This window comes from Ananas comosus, linkage group 5 (assembly GCF_001540865.1).
Source record: "Ananas comosus cultivar F153 linkage group 5, ASM154086v1, whole genome shotgun sequence".
Classification (NCBI taxonomy): domain Eukaryota; kingdom Viridiplantae; phylum Streptophyta; class Magnoliopsida; order Poales; family Bromeliaceae; genus Ananas; species Ananas comosus.
The window spans coordinates 3,376,909-3,395,359 of record NC_033625.1 but is presented as its reverse complement, the minus strand read 5'-3'; the positions used below and the strand labels follow the sequence as shown (position 1 = coordinate 3,395,359).

General features: G+C 39.3%; 2 protein-coding genes across 2 annotated transcripts; both read left to right on the top strand.

Moving 5' to 3' along the window:
- On the top strand, positions 5,205–12,875 carry LOC109710837 (beta-amylase 1, chloroplastic-like). The gene is made up of 4 exons (XM_020233619.1): positions 5,205–5,901; positions 11,064–11,274; positions 11,365–11,481; positions 11,730–12,875. Exons 1-4 carry the CDS (start codon positions 5,342–5,344, stop codon positions 12,519–12,521), a joined length of 1,680 nt encoding a protein of 559 aa, XP_020089208.1. The 5' UTR covers positions 5,205–5,341; the 3' UTR covers positions 12,522–12,875.
- On the top strand, positions 13,721–18,087 carry LOC109710284 (RNA-binding KH domain-containing protein RCF3; the record flags this gene model as incomplete). Its single annotated transcript, XM_020232792.1, has 8 exons — positions 13,721–14,485; positions 14,763–15,239; positions 15,859–16,107; positions 16,634–16,882; positions 17,141–17,223; positions 17,304–17,412; positions 17,508–17,634; positions 17,759–18,087. Coding segments are annotated over 8 exons (2,085 nt in total), but the record flags the coding sequence as incomplete, so codon positions are not given.

The window sequence follows — 18,451 nt, the reverse complement described above, 5'->3', positions numbered from 1 at the left end:
TAAACGCGAGTCGTTTACTACAAATAGTATTCTAACAAAACTCTATGTGTATATATAATATAGATTATATATATATATATATATATATATATATATATATATATATATATAATATATATACATATATATATATATATAGTGGGCTGGTATGCTTATGGAAGCACGGAGCCTCCGTGCTTCCAAGTGTTTTCGATGTTCGGACTTTCGAATCGACGATCGGCTCCGTTAGAGTTGATCTAGGGTATTTGAAGTACCTAGAAATAAATTTTGTGATCTTTTGATATCATTTGCCTAGTGATCGAAGGGGCTCAAAATCAATAATTTTAACGGCCGATGGTGAGCCGGTTGCAAGTTTAACGGTATAAGAATATCCAAATCACATGAAATTTTAATGGAAATTCTTTATACTATATAAAACAAGATCAATAACTTTGATCTAAAATTTATTGTCATATCATCATATTTTGTAGGATTTTTATCAGCCGTTGATTTGAGCCACTTCGTACTAGGCAAATGATATCGAAAATCGCAAATTTATTTTCTAGATACTTCAAATGCTCTAGATCAAGTCTAACGGAGTCGATCGTCGATTCGAAAGTCTGAACATCGAAAACAAAGTAGAAGCACGGAGCCTCCGTGCTTCCATAAGCATCCTAGCCGCACTCTATATATATATATATATATATATATAGTCCGGCTACTATACTATTGATAGTACAAGCCTTTGGTACTATTGAGTTTTCTACCATTAGATCTTCCCGTGATCATTTCTACCCATTAGATTATCTATTAAACACCACCACACTCAACCCTAGGGGAACACTATCATCTAACCGCACATCCTTTCATCCAACGGTCAAAACTCAATAGTACAAAGGCTTGGTACTATTGATAGTATAGTAGCATATATATATATATATATTATATATATATATATAGTCCGGCTGGGATACTATCGATAGCACTAAGCGTATGATAATACTGAGTTTTTTGCCGTTAAATTTACTCTTTGACTATTTGTATCGTTACGTTAATACTATTCAACCAATAACTCACTCAATCCTAAGAGGCCCACATCATTCTAATCATACATTTTTTTCATCAAGAGCTGAAAACTTAATGACATCAATAGCTTGGTGCTATCGATAGTATTCCGGCCTAGTTCTATATATATATATATATAATAATATATATATATATATATATACTAATATATATATAGAGAGAGAGAGAGAGAGAGGAGAGAGAGAGAGAGCGAGAAGAGAGAGTTGAACTAGAATACTACCGATAGCAAATGGCTCCGTTGCCACCCATTTGTTTTTCGATGATGGAGTCTCTAAACGATGATCGGCACCGTTGAACATGATCCATACCACTTGAAGTGTTTAGATATCAATTTCATATATTTTCGATATTGTTCTCTTATCCATCGAGTGGACACAAAAATGAACGACTGAAATGAATATTCTTTAAAAAATAATGATAGGAGTCTGTAATCAAGATCAAGAGTATAGATCTTGTTTTAAATAGTTTAAAGATTTTCTTAACGAAAATGTAATTGATTTGGATATCTTTACGCCGTTAAACGAGAAAACGCATCATATCGACCATTAAATTACAAATTTTGAAACCCTTTGATCATTAGTCAAATGATGTCAAAAAGATTTGAAATTGATTTCTAAACACTTCAAGCGGTATAGATCATGTTCAATGGTGCGATCGTCGATTTGGAGGCTCTATCATCGAAAAAAAATGGATGACAACGAAGCCCATTTGCTATCAATAGCATTTTAGCTCAACTATATATTATATATATATATATAATATATATATATATATATATATATATATATATATATATATATATATATATATATATATATATATATAATATATAGTCCGGCTACTATGCTATTAATGCACGAAGCACTTGTGCTACCAACCATCCACTCAACCCTAGAGGCCCACATCATCCTAACTACACATTTCTTAATCCAATGGCCAAAACTGGTAGCACAATAACTTTGTGCCTATTAATAGCATAGTAGCATATATATATATATATATATATATATTATATATATATTATATATATATATAATATAGTCACCTCCCAATGCTATCGATATCACCAAACAGGTGGTACTACCAAATTTTCCACTGTTAGATCTACCTTATGATCAACCATAAGGGCTACTATCATCCTAACCGTACATCCCTCACTTCAAGTATTGAAAACTTAATAGCACCAATAACTTGGTGGTATTAATAATATTCTAGTTTAGTTCTATATACAGAGAGAGAATTGGGCCAGAATACTATTAATAGTATTTACCCCATTTTGCTATCAAATTTTTAGTTTTTTGATCAATTTCTTTGATCATTTCTAATCATTGAATTCAATATTATAACCTAGTGGGGACCACTCAACCTTAGGGGGACCATTCAATTCTAAGAGACTAATATCATCATAACTCTACAATTTCTCCTTCAATAGTTAAAAACTTGATAGCAAAAGAGGCGAAATACTATCAATAGTATTCCAGCTCAACAGTCTCTCTCTCTCTCTCTCTCTCTCTAGATCGCTCTTCTCCGCGGAGCCCCTATGCGCCGCGACGGCGACCGCCCTCAAGTACAACACGGGGGCCTCCCCAAGCGGACCGCGTCTCCGTCGGACTCCCCAATCCCCCTTCTCTCTCTCCTATATATATATATAAATAAAACTAGCTGGAATACTATAAATAGACCAAAGCTATTGACGCTATTAGGTTTTCAGGCCCTTGGATGAAAAAATGTACAATTACGATAATGTGGGTCCATACGGTTGAGTGAGTTTATTGTTGAATAGTATAATCTAACAAGTAAAAATAGTCAAAGAGTTGAATCTACGGCGGAAAACTCAATAGTCCAAGCGCTTGGTACTATCTATAGTATTTAAGTCGAACTATATATATATATATAATATATATATATATATATATATATAGAGAGGAGAGAGAAGAGAGAGAGGAGAGAGAGAGAGGAGAGAGAGAGAGAGAGAGAGAGAGAGAGTCCGCTGGGATACTATTGTTGGTAGCACGGAGGCCTCCATGCTACCAAATTATTTTCAATGATACAGTTTCTCAATCGACGATCGGCACCATTAAACTTAATTTATATTATTGAAAGTATTTGAAAACTAAATTTTATAATTTTTCGACATCATTAACCTATCAAACGAGTAGTCTAAAAATGAACGACTGAAAATAAAAATCTTATAAAAAATGATAATAAAAGATTTGAATTTAAAATTAGAGTTACTGATCTTATTCTAAACAGTGAAAAGAATTTTTTATAAAAATTTATTAGATTTGGATTATTTTACACTATTAAATTTACAAACGCATCACATCGATCATTAAAATTATTAATTTTAAAATCTTTTGATCACTAGCCAAATGATTTAGAAAAATTATAAAATTTAGTTTTCAAATGCTTTCAATAGTGTAGATTAAGTCTAGCGGAGTCGATCGTGATTTGGAAATTGCATTATTGAAAACAATTTGCTAGCACGGAGACCTCCGTGCTATCGATAATATACCAACCTAGTTCTATATATATATAAAGAGAGAGAAAAAGAGTAGGGCTACTATACTCTTATGAGTATAGAGCCATTTGTACTCATAAGTTATTTTCGATGATGGAGTTTCCAAATCGACGATCCACTCCGTTAAATATAATCTAGAGTATTTGAAACTTCTAAAAACTAAATTTCGTAATTTTTCGAAATCATAATAAAGACCAATAAGCGGGTATAAAATGAACGATCAAAATTGAATAACGTCCTAAAAATTGATGATCGAATTCTTCATTTTAAGATCAGAGTTATTCATATTTATCTAGATACTGAATATAATTTTTTATCAAAACTTCAATCTATTCCAATTCTTTTACACCGTTAAACTAGCAAGATACCGGCCGTTAAAAATTGTCAATTTTGTGACTTTTTGATCGTAAGGTAAATAATATCGAAAAATTATGAAGTTTGATTTTTAGAAGTTTTAAATGCTTTAAATAACGTTTAACAATATGGATCGTCGATTCAGAAGCTTTATCATTAAAAACGACTTATAAGTTCAAGGGTGATCGTACTCATAAGAGTAAGTAGCCGAACTATATATATAGAGAGAGAGAGAGAGAGATGAGCTGAAATACTATTGGTAGCAAACGAGCTCCGTTGTCACCCATTTGTTTTCGATGATGGAGCCTCAAAATCGACGATTGACACCATTTAAAATGATCTATACCACTTGAAGTATCTAGAAACCAAATTTCATACTTTTTCAATATTGTTCTCTTGTCCATCAAGTGGACGTAAAATAAATGGCTGAAAATGAATATCCTCTAAAAAGGGATGATAGAAATTTTATAATCAATATCGAGAGTATAAATTTTGTTCTAAACAGTTTAAAAAATTTTCTAATCAATATTCAATTCATTTGGATAGTTTTACACCGCTAAACGAGAAAACGTTTCATATTTGCTATTAAAATTATAAAATTTGAAATCCTTTCATCATTAGGGCAATGATGTCGAAAAAATTTAAAATTTGATTTTTAAATACTTCAAGTGGTATAGATCATATTCAACAATGCCGATCATCGATTTGGAAACTGCATCGTCGAAAACAAATGAATGACGACGAAATTCATTTGCTACCGATAGCATTCCAGCTCAGCTCTCTCTCTCTCTCTCTCTCTATATATATATAGAGAAAGAGAGAGGGAGTGATGTGGACCACTCATGCGGTCCACGAGAACCAACCTTTCTCGTGGACCGCATTTTTTGTGAGCGGCTATGAGCCGTGTCTTTTACTAGAGATTTTCGTTTTTGCCGACGGTGGGCGAAAAGCGAAAATCCGTTTTTTCAAAAAAATTGTAATTTTTTTTTTTCTATATTTTTTTTTACAAGCAATTAAACAAAGAAAAAATACTTTTCAAACCAAAAAAAAATTCAAAGTAATTTTAGGAAACCAAACATATCCTATATCCTATATGTGAAGGATGGGGTCCAGGGTCACACAAAAGGTACCGGGCCCCTGCGCCCAGCGCCAATCTGAGCGGGGACTGCCACGTCAGCGATAATGCGCGTGGGCCCCGCACCTCGTTCCTATCGCACCCACTCCACTCGCTTCCGTTTCTGTACCGGAGAGGCGTCAGAAGGAGCCGAAACAAACGTGAACGAAGCGAAACCCAGACCCACCCCTGTTTTTTTATTTTAATTTTTTTCGCTGTTCCTTACTTTTTTTCGTGTACGTACACAATACGAAGCTCTATCGAAGGAGCTCGCAGAAGCGAAGCGTATGGCGGCGATCTCCGCCCCACCGCCGCCGCCTTCGACCGCCGCCGCCGCCCGCGCCAGAGCCCGTGCCTGTGCCCCGCCGCTCCTCGCGGCTGCGCCGCGCCGCCGCGCTCTCTTCGCCTCCCGCGTCCGCTCCTCAAAGAGCCCCAACGGGTCCCTGGAGGACTCCTCCTCGTCCTCGTCGTCGTCGTCGTCGTCCTCCTCCTCCTCTTCCTCCTCCTCATCGGGCGGGGGCGGCGAGATCGAGCACGCGCCGCCGCCGCCCCGGCGGTCGGGGAGTGGGGCGGCGGTCTTCGTGGCGCTCCCCGCCGACGCCGTCGGGGCCGCGGGGCGGGTGGCGCGGCGGAGGGCGATGGCGGCGTCGTTCGCGGCGCTCGCGTCGGCGGGGGTCGAGGGCGTCGCGGTGGAGTGCTGGTGGGGGATCGTGGAGCGGGACGGGCCCCGGGTGTACGACTGGTCGGGGTACCTCGAGCTCGTCGCCCTCGCGCAGCGCCACGGGCTCAAGGTGCGCGCGATCATGGGGTTTCATAGCTGCGGCGCGCACCCCGGCGATCCTTTCTGGTTTGTTCTTCCCCCAATTTGAACCCTTCGTCGTCAATTCTTGAGTTTAAACGCTTTTGATTTATCTTTTCATCTTTGTTTCGCTTTCTAGAGTTTGATGATCTTATGTTGTGCTTTTTGTGAATTGAATTAATGATTACTCCAATTCAGAAAACAAAGGAAAAGAAAGCTTGGTGGTATTGTTTCACTTCACTATGGATATATCTAGCAATATGTTTAGAAAGGCAAACAGATTAGGAGAACGTGATGAAATTCCATTTATAGTAACCATATTCTTAATTTTGCTGCTTGTAGTGGATCAATCCGGAGCGCATGCAAGTGCGCATGACCCATGTCTCTGGAGTTCAGTGACATGAAACACTTTCCTAGTTGGTATGTGATGATGCAAAAAGGAGTTTTTGATCAATAATTCAGTTGCATTTAAGTAGAGTCATGGATTTGGTTAGAATTTATTATGGAATTCGGATCTTTGCGCCAGCCGGAGATGCTGGGCCCTTTCTTGATCCCCTAAACGAGTAGTTGGTCTAATAATGGAAAATTAGGATTAAAGATAATTCGTCAAAAAGCTGCCAATATTTGCCTTTCCCTGGGTTTTGTGTCTGTAAACTTTGATCTTCACTGGAGTTTTTTTAATACATTAAGGATCTTATTTAGTGACAAGGTCAAAGGTTAACTGACCACCTGAAGGGGGTGAATAGGTGGTAATCTCTAAAAATAGTAAGTGAGGCAAATTATCAAACACTTGGTATACACAATATCCATAACATTCCAGGCATAAGAATTAGCACCATTAACTCAAACAAGAAGTCATGGAAAGCAAGTAAACTTCTGAATGAGAGAAGTACACATCAAATTTATGTGGAAACTTTTTTCTGGAAACAAATTGCTAGACCCGAAATACAAGAGATGGTTTAAACACTTTCATCAAGTGCTACAGTGGAACTCAAATCAACGAGCAGGGCGTCGACCTCTCAATCTTCCTCGGAGCTTCTTCATCGAAGACATCTGTGCTGATCCGGTGTACACTTGAGTGCAGAGGTTTACAACAAATTCCTAGTCAGCCGAATCCTCAAGTATTGCGAATTGCTCAGCTTAGTAGGTAAATAAATGACAATATCATGAAATTTGGTTCCTAAGAAGTTCAAATGCCCTAGATCATGTTTAATGGTGTTGACCATAAATTCAAATGCCTTATCACCGAAGAGTAAGCGGCAGTACCTAGCAGATTATACCTAGCAGATTATAGAGGAAATAACATAAACCTTTATGAAATAATATCCCGTTAAAGTTGATTCAAAGACGATAACAAAGCCTCAACATTCTAATCCTTCGGTAGTAATATCAACTCTTTTTGAACTACTCTTCGCTATGTAGTTTACGTCATAGTTAATTGAATACTGTCTTGTGACTTTTCTTACTTTTGATCAGAAGATTACTTTTTGGTCTTGAGCAAAACTAATTGCTTGATAGTTTTGGGATACATTTGATGGAAACCAAACTTTACAAAAATAACTGAGCACTCAAGATCTTTTGGGTTAACAGAAGCATGAGATATTTCCCAAAGAATAGGCTAGTTAGCTTTCAATTGCAATTCAAGATTTCAATCTATAACAAAAATATTAGCTGAAGTACAAGTAATCCCTTTGAAATAAGTTGAAAATTACTTTTCTCTCTAATTCTAAAATTTGAACATCCGAAAGGACGTCAAAAGTAGGAAGAAAGTACCTAGATACACTTTAATTGTATAAAAAGCTTTTCCCCATTAATAAACCAGAAAGTAAAAAAAAAACAGTAGCTTTTGTGCATGCGTAGGTTGTGTACATTGTTACACTCTGTGCTGTCCAAGGTGCTGAGAGGACAGGTTAGATGCAACAAAGCAACAACTCAGAAGTGGATCCCCTATTGACAGCACGACAAAAGACGACCATCTTGAGGAACATCAGGATCAGGAAAGACTGAGGAGACTACTGAAGGCAATACTATTGGAAGTTTTGGTGGTACCTAGATCTTCCTGAAATTCATATATATTATTTTTGTAAGTAAGGTGGACAAGAGGATGGAGAGAAGCTGTGGCGAATGGAGATGACAATGATGAGGTGGGTCCACAACTACAGTGGACCTACCTACTGACCTAGGAACATGGGAGAGGTTGTTATAATTGTGAAACAATTGGTTGTGCTCTGTCAGATGCGTGATTTGTAATTAATGGCTCAACCTGGAAGGTGGTAAGCGCCTAACCATATTTGCTATGGTGCATGGTTGACGCATAAGGCAGCCCAAGTGGATTTGTTTGAACTTCAGGCGGAAGGTCTTCCTCCATCCTACCTTGTTTCACACTAAACCATCACTTTCTTCTCCATTTTATTCCTTCGCACAATTTTGTGATCTTTGGGTCTTGGTGAAGGAGAAAAAGAGGGGAGAGGAAGGGAGTTCAAAGGAAGTTGTGAAGCAATGGAGGCTATTTTTGATATTTTAAGTATCTGTCTCTTTTCTATTTTATTTTTTGAATGTCCGTGGTGGAAAGCGAATATAAGGGTTTGGACATCTTGTTATGCAGATGGGTATACAAGTGCAGAATTTGTTTGTATAGTACGAAGTTTAGTCGCTGATGTTTATGCTTGAAAAAGTGAAAACAGGAATTATTTTTTCCAGAAACCAAGTTATTATAATTTTGTGCTCATTTAAGGCGTGTTTGGTATGGTGGAGCTCAGGGTGAAACTCCATCGGGGCGAAGCTCCATTAGCCTGAGGAATTTCGATGCCAACTAATTTTTGTCATTGGAACATGGCCAACACTTGTGACATTCCAACTACGGCAAATAAGAGCATGCAAGCAATGTGCATGGCTTGGACTTGCGACTTTGTCTACCCTGATATGAGTGGAGATGCGAGTTCACCATGCTTACAACTTCATCATGCCAAACATGCCCTTACTCGAGCTAACATGCTTTAGCAGTAAACCCTTTTTGTGCATTAACTTTAACTAAATTGATTAAGTACAAGGGAGCTATAAATTATAGCTCTTCATTTTATGAAGTAGAGAGTGTATTTTAGTTACGTCAAGGATTTTTGAGTTAATTGGCACTGTCTAGCATATTAGGCAAGTGCCCATCTTGCCACCATGCTAACATATAAAAGTGAATCTATGCTGAAGTTTGTCAGCATGCAACGCCATGCCGGTCTTGGGCCTCGGCAGCTCCCATGCCAATGATACTGCAATTCTCGAGTTACATAATGTTTGATATTATCAGAAATGGTGGTATTTTAGATATACTTTTTTTAACATGTTGGTATTTGCAAAATAAGGATCACCAAAGCATACTTCTACTGATGTTGATTTGGTTAGAAAAATGCAACTTCGGTAATAATAGCCAAGCATTCCATAATTGTTATCGTTTCATGTTTTTCATGTTGGACACTCTTCCTTCTAGCTCTTTATGGATGCATGCCCATCAATCTCCAACGTAGGAATGCAATAATGAGATTTCATATTTGCCTACTCTTTAACATGGACAAAGGCAGATCCATTTAGGATGTGGCTGAAGTTTTATAATTCGTAGGGACGTGATGCACACAATTGTTAATATATTTTTTCGCCTTAAGTTCACCCAAGACATGTCTTGCTGCTAAATCCCTAGTCTTAACCTTTGGGAGTGTTCGATTGGACCTAAGCATACAAAAAGCATAGTTTTGAGAACTTGACTTTCGACTACATGCGGTAGTCAAGTTCTTAGAAGTAAGTTGTTTTTTTTTTATTTTTTGACTGCCACTTCAATATTTAATAGATTCCAAACAAATGGGAGTGATCACATCAATTTAAAAGTGCATTTCCCAGCTATACTTCTAAGTTCAACCCGAAGACCCCTTCAACCTCGTCGATAATTCCTTAATCAACCACCACCAGCACCACCACCACCATGAACACAGCGATTGAGGGCCTCTAGGGACTATTTATTATTAATTTAAGAAACTATGAAAAAAAGGATACTTCTTGTAATTGAGAAAACATATAAACAAGAAACATTTATTTAGTAATTGTGCCCCTATCATATTTGTCCTAATTTTGTTAGATTAGTCGAGTTTCAGAGTCGAAGTTGTGTCATACCACATTTCTTGTGTCTGTGTCCATGCAACATAGCTAAAAGTCATCAATGTTGTAAGTGTTGGTCGATAGTAAATGGCTGTTTGTCGGCACATCCTTGTTGCCAATATTTCTCTAGTAAAATAGTCTGGAGAACTTGTATGTGTTCGCACAAGAGCATCAGCGCGATTAGCGTAAAACATTATGAGTTGAAGGAGGGAGTATCAAGATATATTTTAATATGATTATTGATAAGGTTCTTGCATGAGCACGTATCAAACAACATGGGTCAACTATGCCTAACATGTGTAATTCTTTTCGTTTGACGCTCCAGTGTGTTAAACATAACTTAGGCTGCAAACTGTAGTAATTGCCGCAGAGAAAAAAGAAAACACAGGAAAACTAATGACTAAATTGTTTTATGCTATTTTGGGACATTGGATAAATTGCAAGTGTAAAGTAGCTACCATTGTGACTGTTATTCTTGGGTTCATTTTTGATATTGGGTTCATTTTTGATACTAGCGGCTGATTGTTAACTAGGAGTGAGTATACTGTTTCAAGAAAGTAGAAATGAAGTATACTGTTGCAGAAAAGTAGAAATGAAGACTATCTACTTATCACTAGCTATAATCTTTCTTGTTTGACTCGAGAATCTTTTGGGGGATTAATCCTAATTTCATAAGCTAGAGTTGCTAGAATATCCTACTCGCCAGCTCACTTTACAAAATATTCAGTTTGGTTTGGTGAAGTCTATGAATTCACTACTCTTGTATACGAGAAAAATTTTTTATACTTAACTGTGCTTTATGAACTTACAGCTATATATAAGCCCAGTTGAATGCTGAATAAGATGCCAGAGTAGTTTTAGTGATTGCGATGGTAAATTAACATCCCGACTGGTTCAATGCATTATGTTCAAACCGGCTACTCCAATCTGTCTTAGTTAAAAGCACCATGTAGTGTGAACATAATCAAATACACATGCTGACTGTATGTTAGATTGACGAACATGCTCTGCACTTGAGATACTTCACCATTCATATCAATGATATACTTTATTTGTTTTTTCCATTATAACAGGATACCTCTTCCAAAATGGGTACTTGAAGAGATGGAAAAGGAGCCAAATTTGGCGTATTCTGACAGGTTTAGGAGAAGGAACAAGGAATACATCTCACTGGGATGCGATACTCTTCCTGTTCTCCAGGGCCGGTCACCGATTCAAGCTTACTCGGATTTCATGAGGAGCTTCCGAGACACTTTCAAGGATTTCCTTGGGTCTATTGTAACAGTAAGTCTTTGCTTCCTTTTTCAGTGTATTTATTCAACAGGGTTGAATGGTTTTTTTACTGTTAGGTTACTGTTATTCTGCATTGTATAGGAAGTTCAAGTAGGGATGGGTCCTGGAGGTGAACTCAGATATCCTTCATGCCCTACCGAGAAGCTAATGGAAACGACCAGCGAACCTGAACTTGGTGAATTCCAGTGCTATGATAAGGTGCGTCAGCAGATTTAGTATTTTTATGTTCATGCATGTGCATGTAGGAATGTATGTATGGTGTATTCCCTATGGCACAATGTGGTTTGGTGATATGATTTTCCTTTACCCTGAATTTTTATGCTATTCCAGAATCATTTAGTTTTATGTCGATGTTATGCTTGGTCTGCCTGATTGATTTATTTATTTGGTTGGTATTCAAGTGAACCAACACCTAATTATCTGACCTTTTTTCTTCTCTTGGACAGTACATGCTTGCATCACTGAGTGCCTCTGCGCAACGTGTCGGAATGCATGAGTGGGGAGACAGGGGTCCACCCGAGACTAGCCATTTAAAAGAAAATACTGAGGAAACAGATTTCTTCAGAAGCGAGGATGGCTCTTGGAACACACCATATGGTCGCTTCTTCCTCGAGTGGTATTCTGGCATGCTCCTTCTCCATGGGGAGAGGCTATGCATTGCTGCCAATTCAATTTTCTGGGGCACCGGAGTTTCTATATGTGCAAAAATAGCAGGAATCCATTGGCATTATGCTACGGCTTCTCACCCATCTGAACTAACCGCGGGATATTATAATACCTTAGTTAGAGATGGTTACCTCCCTATTGCCCGATTACTCGCTCGATATAACATGACTATATGCTGCACGTGCTTCGATTTAAGAGATCCGGAGGATAGGATAAACCGTAAGAGTAGTCCAGAAGGGTTTCTCCGCCAACTTGTTGCAGCTGCTAGAGCGTATAACTTGCCACTAACAGGGGAAAATTCTCTCACTAAGCTGGATGATAATTCAGTGAATCAGGTCATAAAGAGCTCGAGGCTCTATTCAAGCGGCGCCCATGAGAGTTCTCTCTCTTTTAACTATGTGAGAATGAACAAAAACTTATTCGAACCTCAGACCTGGAACAGGTTTACTAAATTTGTGAGGCAGATGTCTGATTCCCGAACTTTTCAGGCCAAGCTAGATTTCAGAAATACATCATTCCTCTCTTCCTTGTCGTCAGTGGAGGAGACTGGGCGTTCGCTTATCCATGCTTAAGAAGAGCTTTGGTCCTTTTTTTACCTGCACCGAGCGCCAATTAATGCTAATTTATATAGAAAATTGAACCTGTGGCCCTTTTTAAGATGCCAGAAGAGATGAAAGTCTGTAATTGTCCTTTATTGCGTTAGTTTGTACCTGTAATATGTATATATCAGTTCCCATCTAATCGCGTTGGCTCTGTTATGTTTTTTCATTGTTCTTTTTAATGAACCTGGCATGAAATGGCTAATATTTATGTTGGACAATTTTCCTGAGTATGGACAAGTAGGCTGTTTAGTATCTTTTTTATCATTTGAAACTATTTGGATTCTGATATAATTAACATTTATTCGGAGATGTGGGGTGCAAAAACGGCGAATGTATCTTTGTTCCTCAAGTTTCTTACAATGTATAGTGAGATAAATTTTACTTATTTGCTTATGTTTCTTTTTCGCAATTTCTTATTGAACTCTTCTTTTTCCAAACAAACGTTATATGCAATTTCTGCAAGTAATGTGTCTGTCGTCCACGAGCCAGGCCTATAAGGCTGTATAATTGAGAGTGTTGTAGCTATTAATTTAGTTTTTGTTTTTGTTTTTGTTTTGGTTCTTTGCATTCGGCAGTTGTATTTGCAGATTTTATTTTTGTATATGTGATATTGAGAGATAATCTTGGTAACTAATTTTTTCCAGCAGCTACATTATTTCAATGGAACTTCTATCTGTAGCTCTATCTGCGTAATTTCAGAAGTAACCACAACAAATCAAACATAATTTTTAAGTTTATTTCCAACTTAACCTATAGTACGGCTTGGAATATGGTCAATCAAAATCGTCTCTNGCCAAACATAGCATTACATTTTTTTGTACCCAAATTTAAAACTGTTTACAATAGGACTCAATTTTCCAATGTCATCAGGTGCTACGAAGATAATTTGGGTGAACAAGAGCAAAGTTATAAGACCTTAAATCTCAAGTAGATCTGAAAGATCTCTCGAATTAAAATACTAAAAGCATTGCCATAATACAAAAAACCCTAGATAAATGGCCACATTAAGAACAAAGTTGCCGACTTTCCCATGCTCTCTTCTCAATTCTACAAAATTCACAAAGATTTCTCATTTATATGTAAGATCCATCAAGATCAACGCCCAAATCCCACAAATCGTGATGAAATCAACGGAATCTCAAGATAAAAAACTTTAAAACGGATCGGAAAACGGCGGATCCGTACCTGCCCTCCGACGACGGCGATCGCGGGGAGCGAATCCCACAACGAAGGGAGCGCGCTATCCTCGCCCTGATCCCCGAGGGCGGTGCACGCCCTCTGGATCTTGTTCACCAGGGAGATCAAATTATCCATCGTACCCATCTCCTCCTCCTCCTCCTCCTCCTCCTCCTCCTCCAAATATCGCCCCCACGGACGCCGCCTCCGCCCCGCTTCCCCCTCCTCCTCCGCCTCCTCCTCCTTTTCCTTTCCCCGCAGCGTTCACCACCTCCTTCCGCATCCTCTGCCCCGACTCCAAGGCCGCCGCCGTCGTCGGCCGCGCCGGCGCCGCCCTCCAGGCTGTCCGGCGCGACACAGCCGCCTGGGTCGCCGTCCACCAGCTCGCCCCCGGCGATGACGAGCGCGTCGTCGAGACCGCCGACGACCGCCGCCGCGAGCCCGACGGCCGCCCCCCGGTCGTCTCCCCCGCGCAGGACGCCCTCCTGCTGATCCACGAGCGGATCGTCGACGCCGAGCTCGACGGGGAGCCGGACGACGATAGCTACGGCGGCGGCGGCGGCGGGAGGGAGCGGGAGCGGGAGAGGGGGCGGGTCACGACGCGGCTCGTGGTGCCGCGGATGCACGTCGGGTGCCTGCTGGGGAGGGGCGGCAAGATCATAGAGCAGATGAGGATGGAGACGAGGACGCACATCAGGATCCTCCCCCGGGATCAGTACACGCCGCGCTGTGTGTCGACCGCCGAGGAGGTTGTTCAGGTACTGCCGCAAACCCTGCCCTAACCCTGGCCTACATTTTGAGGTAGATGAGGCGGAACACTTTACAGATTATAGAATGAGCATATAATAAAACGAGTCGTTGAAACAATTGTATATAACAACTAAGAATAGTTTACATGCTGAATTTTCGCACTCGGAATGTGCCGTCTTTCAGGATAATCATGTTAATTAGTCAGTTTTGCCGTATATACTTGGGAAGCCATCAAAATGCCGGTCTCATGTCAATTGCCTGCTTTTCTCTTTCCTTCTTTTACAGATTGTTGGCGACGGTAGCTGTGTGAAGAAAGCTGTAGCAATCATTTCGGACCGCCTGAAAGAGAGCATGCATCGCGACCGTGGTCCCTTTCGTGGACGTATGCATTCGCCGGATGGCTACTTCCCCCCTGAAGAGGAGTTGCTGAACAACGGGATACGCCTGTCTGCCGCTGAAGAGGCTGAGCTGGGCTCGCGGTATTCTGCGGGACCGGATAGAGTTAGGAACAACTTTTATGATGCAGAGCCGTCAGGATATGCTTTTAATTCAGATGGTAATCCACCGAACAACCATTCAGAAACATTTCCCTATGAGGACCTCGTATTCCGAATTCTGTGCCCCAGTAACAAAGCAGACAGCTTTGTGGGATCATCAAATGGAATTATGGACATGCTTCGAGATGATGTCGGCGTCGATGTAATGGTTAGTGATCCTGTTGCTGGCTCGGATGAAAGGGTCATCATTATCACTTCTAAAGAGGTATAAACCATGATATCCCCTTTATTCCATTAAAGACCTTGAAATTTCATTGGACCTTGATAGTTTCCTACCATCCATAACAACAACAGAGAACTAGGCTTAAGTTTATTCTGATAGTTGATTGAATGTAAAGGTGAAAAATTGTTCACTCTCCTGTTAGATTCAAGAAAGCATATGTGCTCTTAAGCATAGATTGTCACGTACGGAGCCTCCGCCTTGCTGTATGACATCCTCTTGTTTTATATCAAATATTCCTCCACCTTGCATTCTTGCATGTTGATTCATATATGTCTGTCAACATATGCTTTTCTTTCAAGGTTGTCAAGAAAACAATGTGTTTCTGCACAATTACAATGCCGAGGTTTTGTTACTGTACGATTTTGATCTTCTTCAATAAATTCCAATACATGATAATGTCGGCTATCTCATTCTTATGTGATAATAACTACTTGATGCTGAGCCATAATTGTGTAAGTGCATTATTCTTTTCAACAAGTTTTATGCCGGTCTTAGCCCTTGTAGATTTGAAAATGTTGTGCCAAGTTATTTTAGTTGGCATGGAGGTGAGCTACTTATATAAGCTGTTTTATTGATTAAGATCTATTTGGTTACTCTTTAGGGTCCGGATGATGAGCTTTTCCCAGCTCAGGAAGCATTATTGCATATCCAAACTCACATTGTAGACCTAGGTCCGGACAAGGATAACATCATAACAACAAGGCTTCTTGTCCCCGCGAGTGAAATTGACTGTTTGGAGGGAAGGGATGGGTCATTATTAGATATACAGAGGTCGACTAGTGCCAATATACAGATCTTACCAAAAGAGGACCTTCCTCTTTGCGCATTGGAAGCTGATGAGCTTGTACAGGTTGGTTGTTATGGCTGTCAAGAATTTAGTCAACTTTTCTAGTTGAAACTTTTCATGAGGGTGTCTTTGCATGTTGACTATTTAACATGCTACACCTATTTAAAGTTGAAATTTGTGCCATACCATTGGAAATTGCCCATATTTAAGTAATGCACGTCTGCTCAACGTTTTTGTCACAACATGTTAGAACGCTAAATCATGAAATGGTCATTATAATGCTATTCATTTGCACCAATAACCTCTATCTATAGGCAATTACTTTGGCACCTTAAATTCCAGATCTAAATTTTCAAGGTCTATTGATGCAAAATAAGGGTAATTTTGTCCTTAACTTACTTTTGGTTTGTGAATATATTTAAAAGAGTATTATGCAAATTCTGTATATTTTCATGGACACAGGTGCAAATATACAAAACATCGAGCAGTTCTATAAATGATATTTTGTGCATGCATATTTCTCAGATTACAGAGCTTAATCGCTATATAATTCTGGAGCAACATGCCTGACACTGACTACCACTTGCAGATTGTTGGTGAGATTAGAGCAGCCCGAAATGCTCTAGTCCAAGTAACTGCAAAGCTGCGCAGTTATTTATACCGTGACATCTGTATACCAAATGATATGCTGCAAGCATCGATTTCTGGCCTAAATCAAATTGGCAGCCTCGCTGGACGTGAATCTAATTCTCCTCCAAAATGTTCACCTCGTGGTGAGAGCAAAGGGGCAGCTCTCTACCATCATAAGCAAACTGCTGCAACTTCGTATCATTCAAAGGTATATTTATTAAGTACAACATTTTTTTTTCATCTTCCACTTTTTCTTTTTTTTTTTATTATGATTTTCCTTCTCCAGTAATACTGAATTCTAGTTTTAGAAAAAAAAGGGAAAAGAAAAAGGAATCTTATGAGTATATATGAAGTGTAGTGGCATTAGTAGATCTTTATCAGAGAGCCTGGATTTTAGAACTTCCCTTTTCTTTGTTCTCTGACATCCCTTTGTTAATTCTGTCTATTATAACCCTTTTGTTACCAGGATACCAGAGCCAGTGCAAGTGGGTCATTTGAACAAGAAGGCAGCAATGGTGATGACGAAGGGAGACAAAGTAGTCTGAAAAGGTCTACAATTCCCTCTTTACATTGTTCTTTCAATTTCTTTTTCACTTGTTTATTAGTCTAATCTTTTGGTGTTGCATCAGATTTCCTGTTCCTTTAGTCACCAGAAGCACGCTGGAGGTTGTCATACCGAAGAGTGCTGTTCCAAACCTCATGATGAGATCTAGAAGCAAGCTTGCACAGATTAGTGAGGTTATGCAACTACTAAAAATTTGTCTGTTTCAGCAATAAGCATGCTACTGTGTTTCCTTGACAATATTCGTTTGTGGCTATTTGATTGAAAGCAGATTTCAGGAGCAACCGTTACGCTTATTGACGATAGACCTGATTTGACCGAAAAAATTGTTCAAATATCTGGAAGTCCAGAACAGGCTGATCGAGCCCAGAGCCTGCTCCAGGGATTTATACTCAGCAGTGCGTCTCTCTCTCTCTCTCTCTCTCTCTCTCTCTCTCTAGGATCCACTTATTTTTTTTTCAAACTTTGAACTCATTCCTGAGCATGACGTCTTACTAATAATTGTCTTTGGGAAATTATCAGCCCAAGATGACATTCCTGCCGGCTAATTTTACACATCGCCGTGTCAAGTTATTCTTCCAGCGCCCTGAAGAACCCTTTTTGCTCTTCTCATGTAACAAGTCGCACTCTGCCATTTTCAAGGTGGTATTGTGACCTGCCAATTTTAGAAGGTAGTTATTCTTCCTTTTCTCATATTGAGAATGTGGTCATATGTTTAAACATCCATATTCCGGGACTTGCGGCTTGTTTAAATCTCAATATCATATTCTAACCTGGTAGTTGATATCATGTAGCATGTTTATATGCGCTCTCTTGATACATTATAAAGCTAAGTTGCATGTCGGGTCTCAGACTTTTTTTCATTTTTGGGGAATGGAGGGGGTGGGTTTTGGTTTAAGCGTGATACACTACCATTTTGAATTTTTCCATTTTGGGTCCCTAACCTTGGTATGTTAAGAGGTTCATCCCGTCCAAAAGTCAAAACCTACGGATGATCCGATGATCCCTTGATTAATTAGAAAATTGTGGCAAGTGCCAACATTTTGTAAATATAGGCTGATCTGTAAGTTTTGATTATTGAGGGAGTAAAGCTCAAATTGCAATATAACCAAGGGGTTATCCGCATTTTAGCTTTTATATTAGCCAACATCTCTTATGAGCTCCTTCTACTCTCTTGACAACTATTTTATGATGTGTGTCTACTTGAGGACATTT

What these genes read in the sequence shown, in the direction of transcription:
- LOC109710837 (XM_020233619.1), top strand. Translation starts at nt 5,342, where the DNA reads ATGGCGGCGATCTCCGCCCCACCGCCGCCGCCTTCGACCGCCGCCGCC. An exon ending in TCCTTGGGTCTATTGTAACA is followed by an intron (nt 11,275 to 11,364) that starts GTAAGTCTTTGC and finishes TGCATTGTATAG; the next exon opens with GAAGTTCAAGTAGGGATGGG. An exon ending in AATTCCAGTGCTATGATAAG is followed by an intron (nt 11,482 to 11,729) that starts GTGCGTCAGCAG and finishes TCTCTTGGACAG; the next exon opens with TACATGCTTGCATCACTGAG.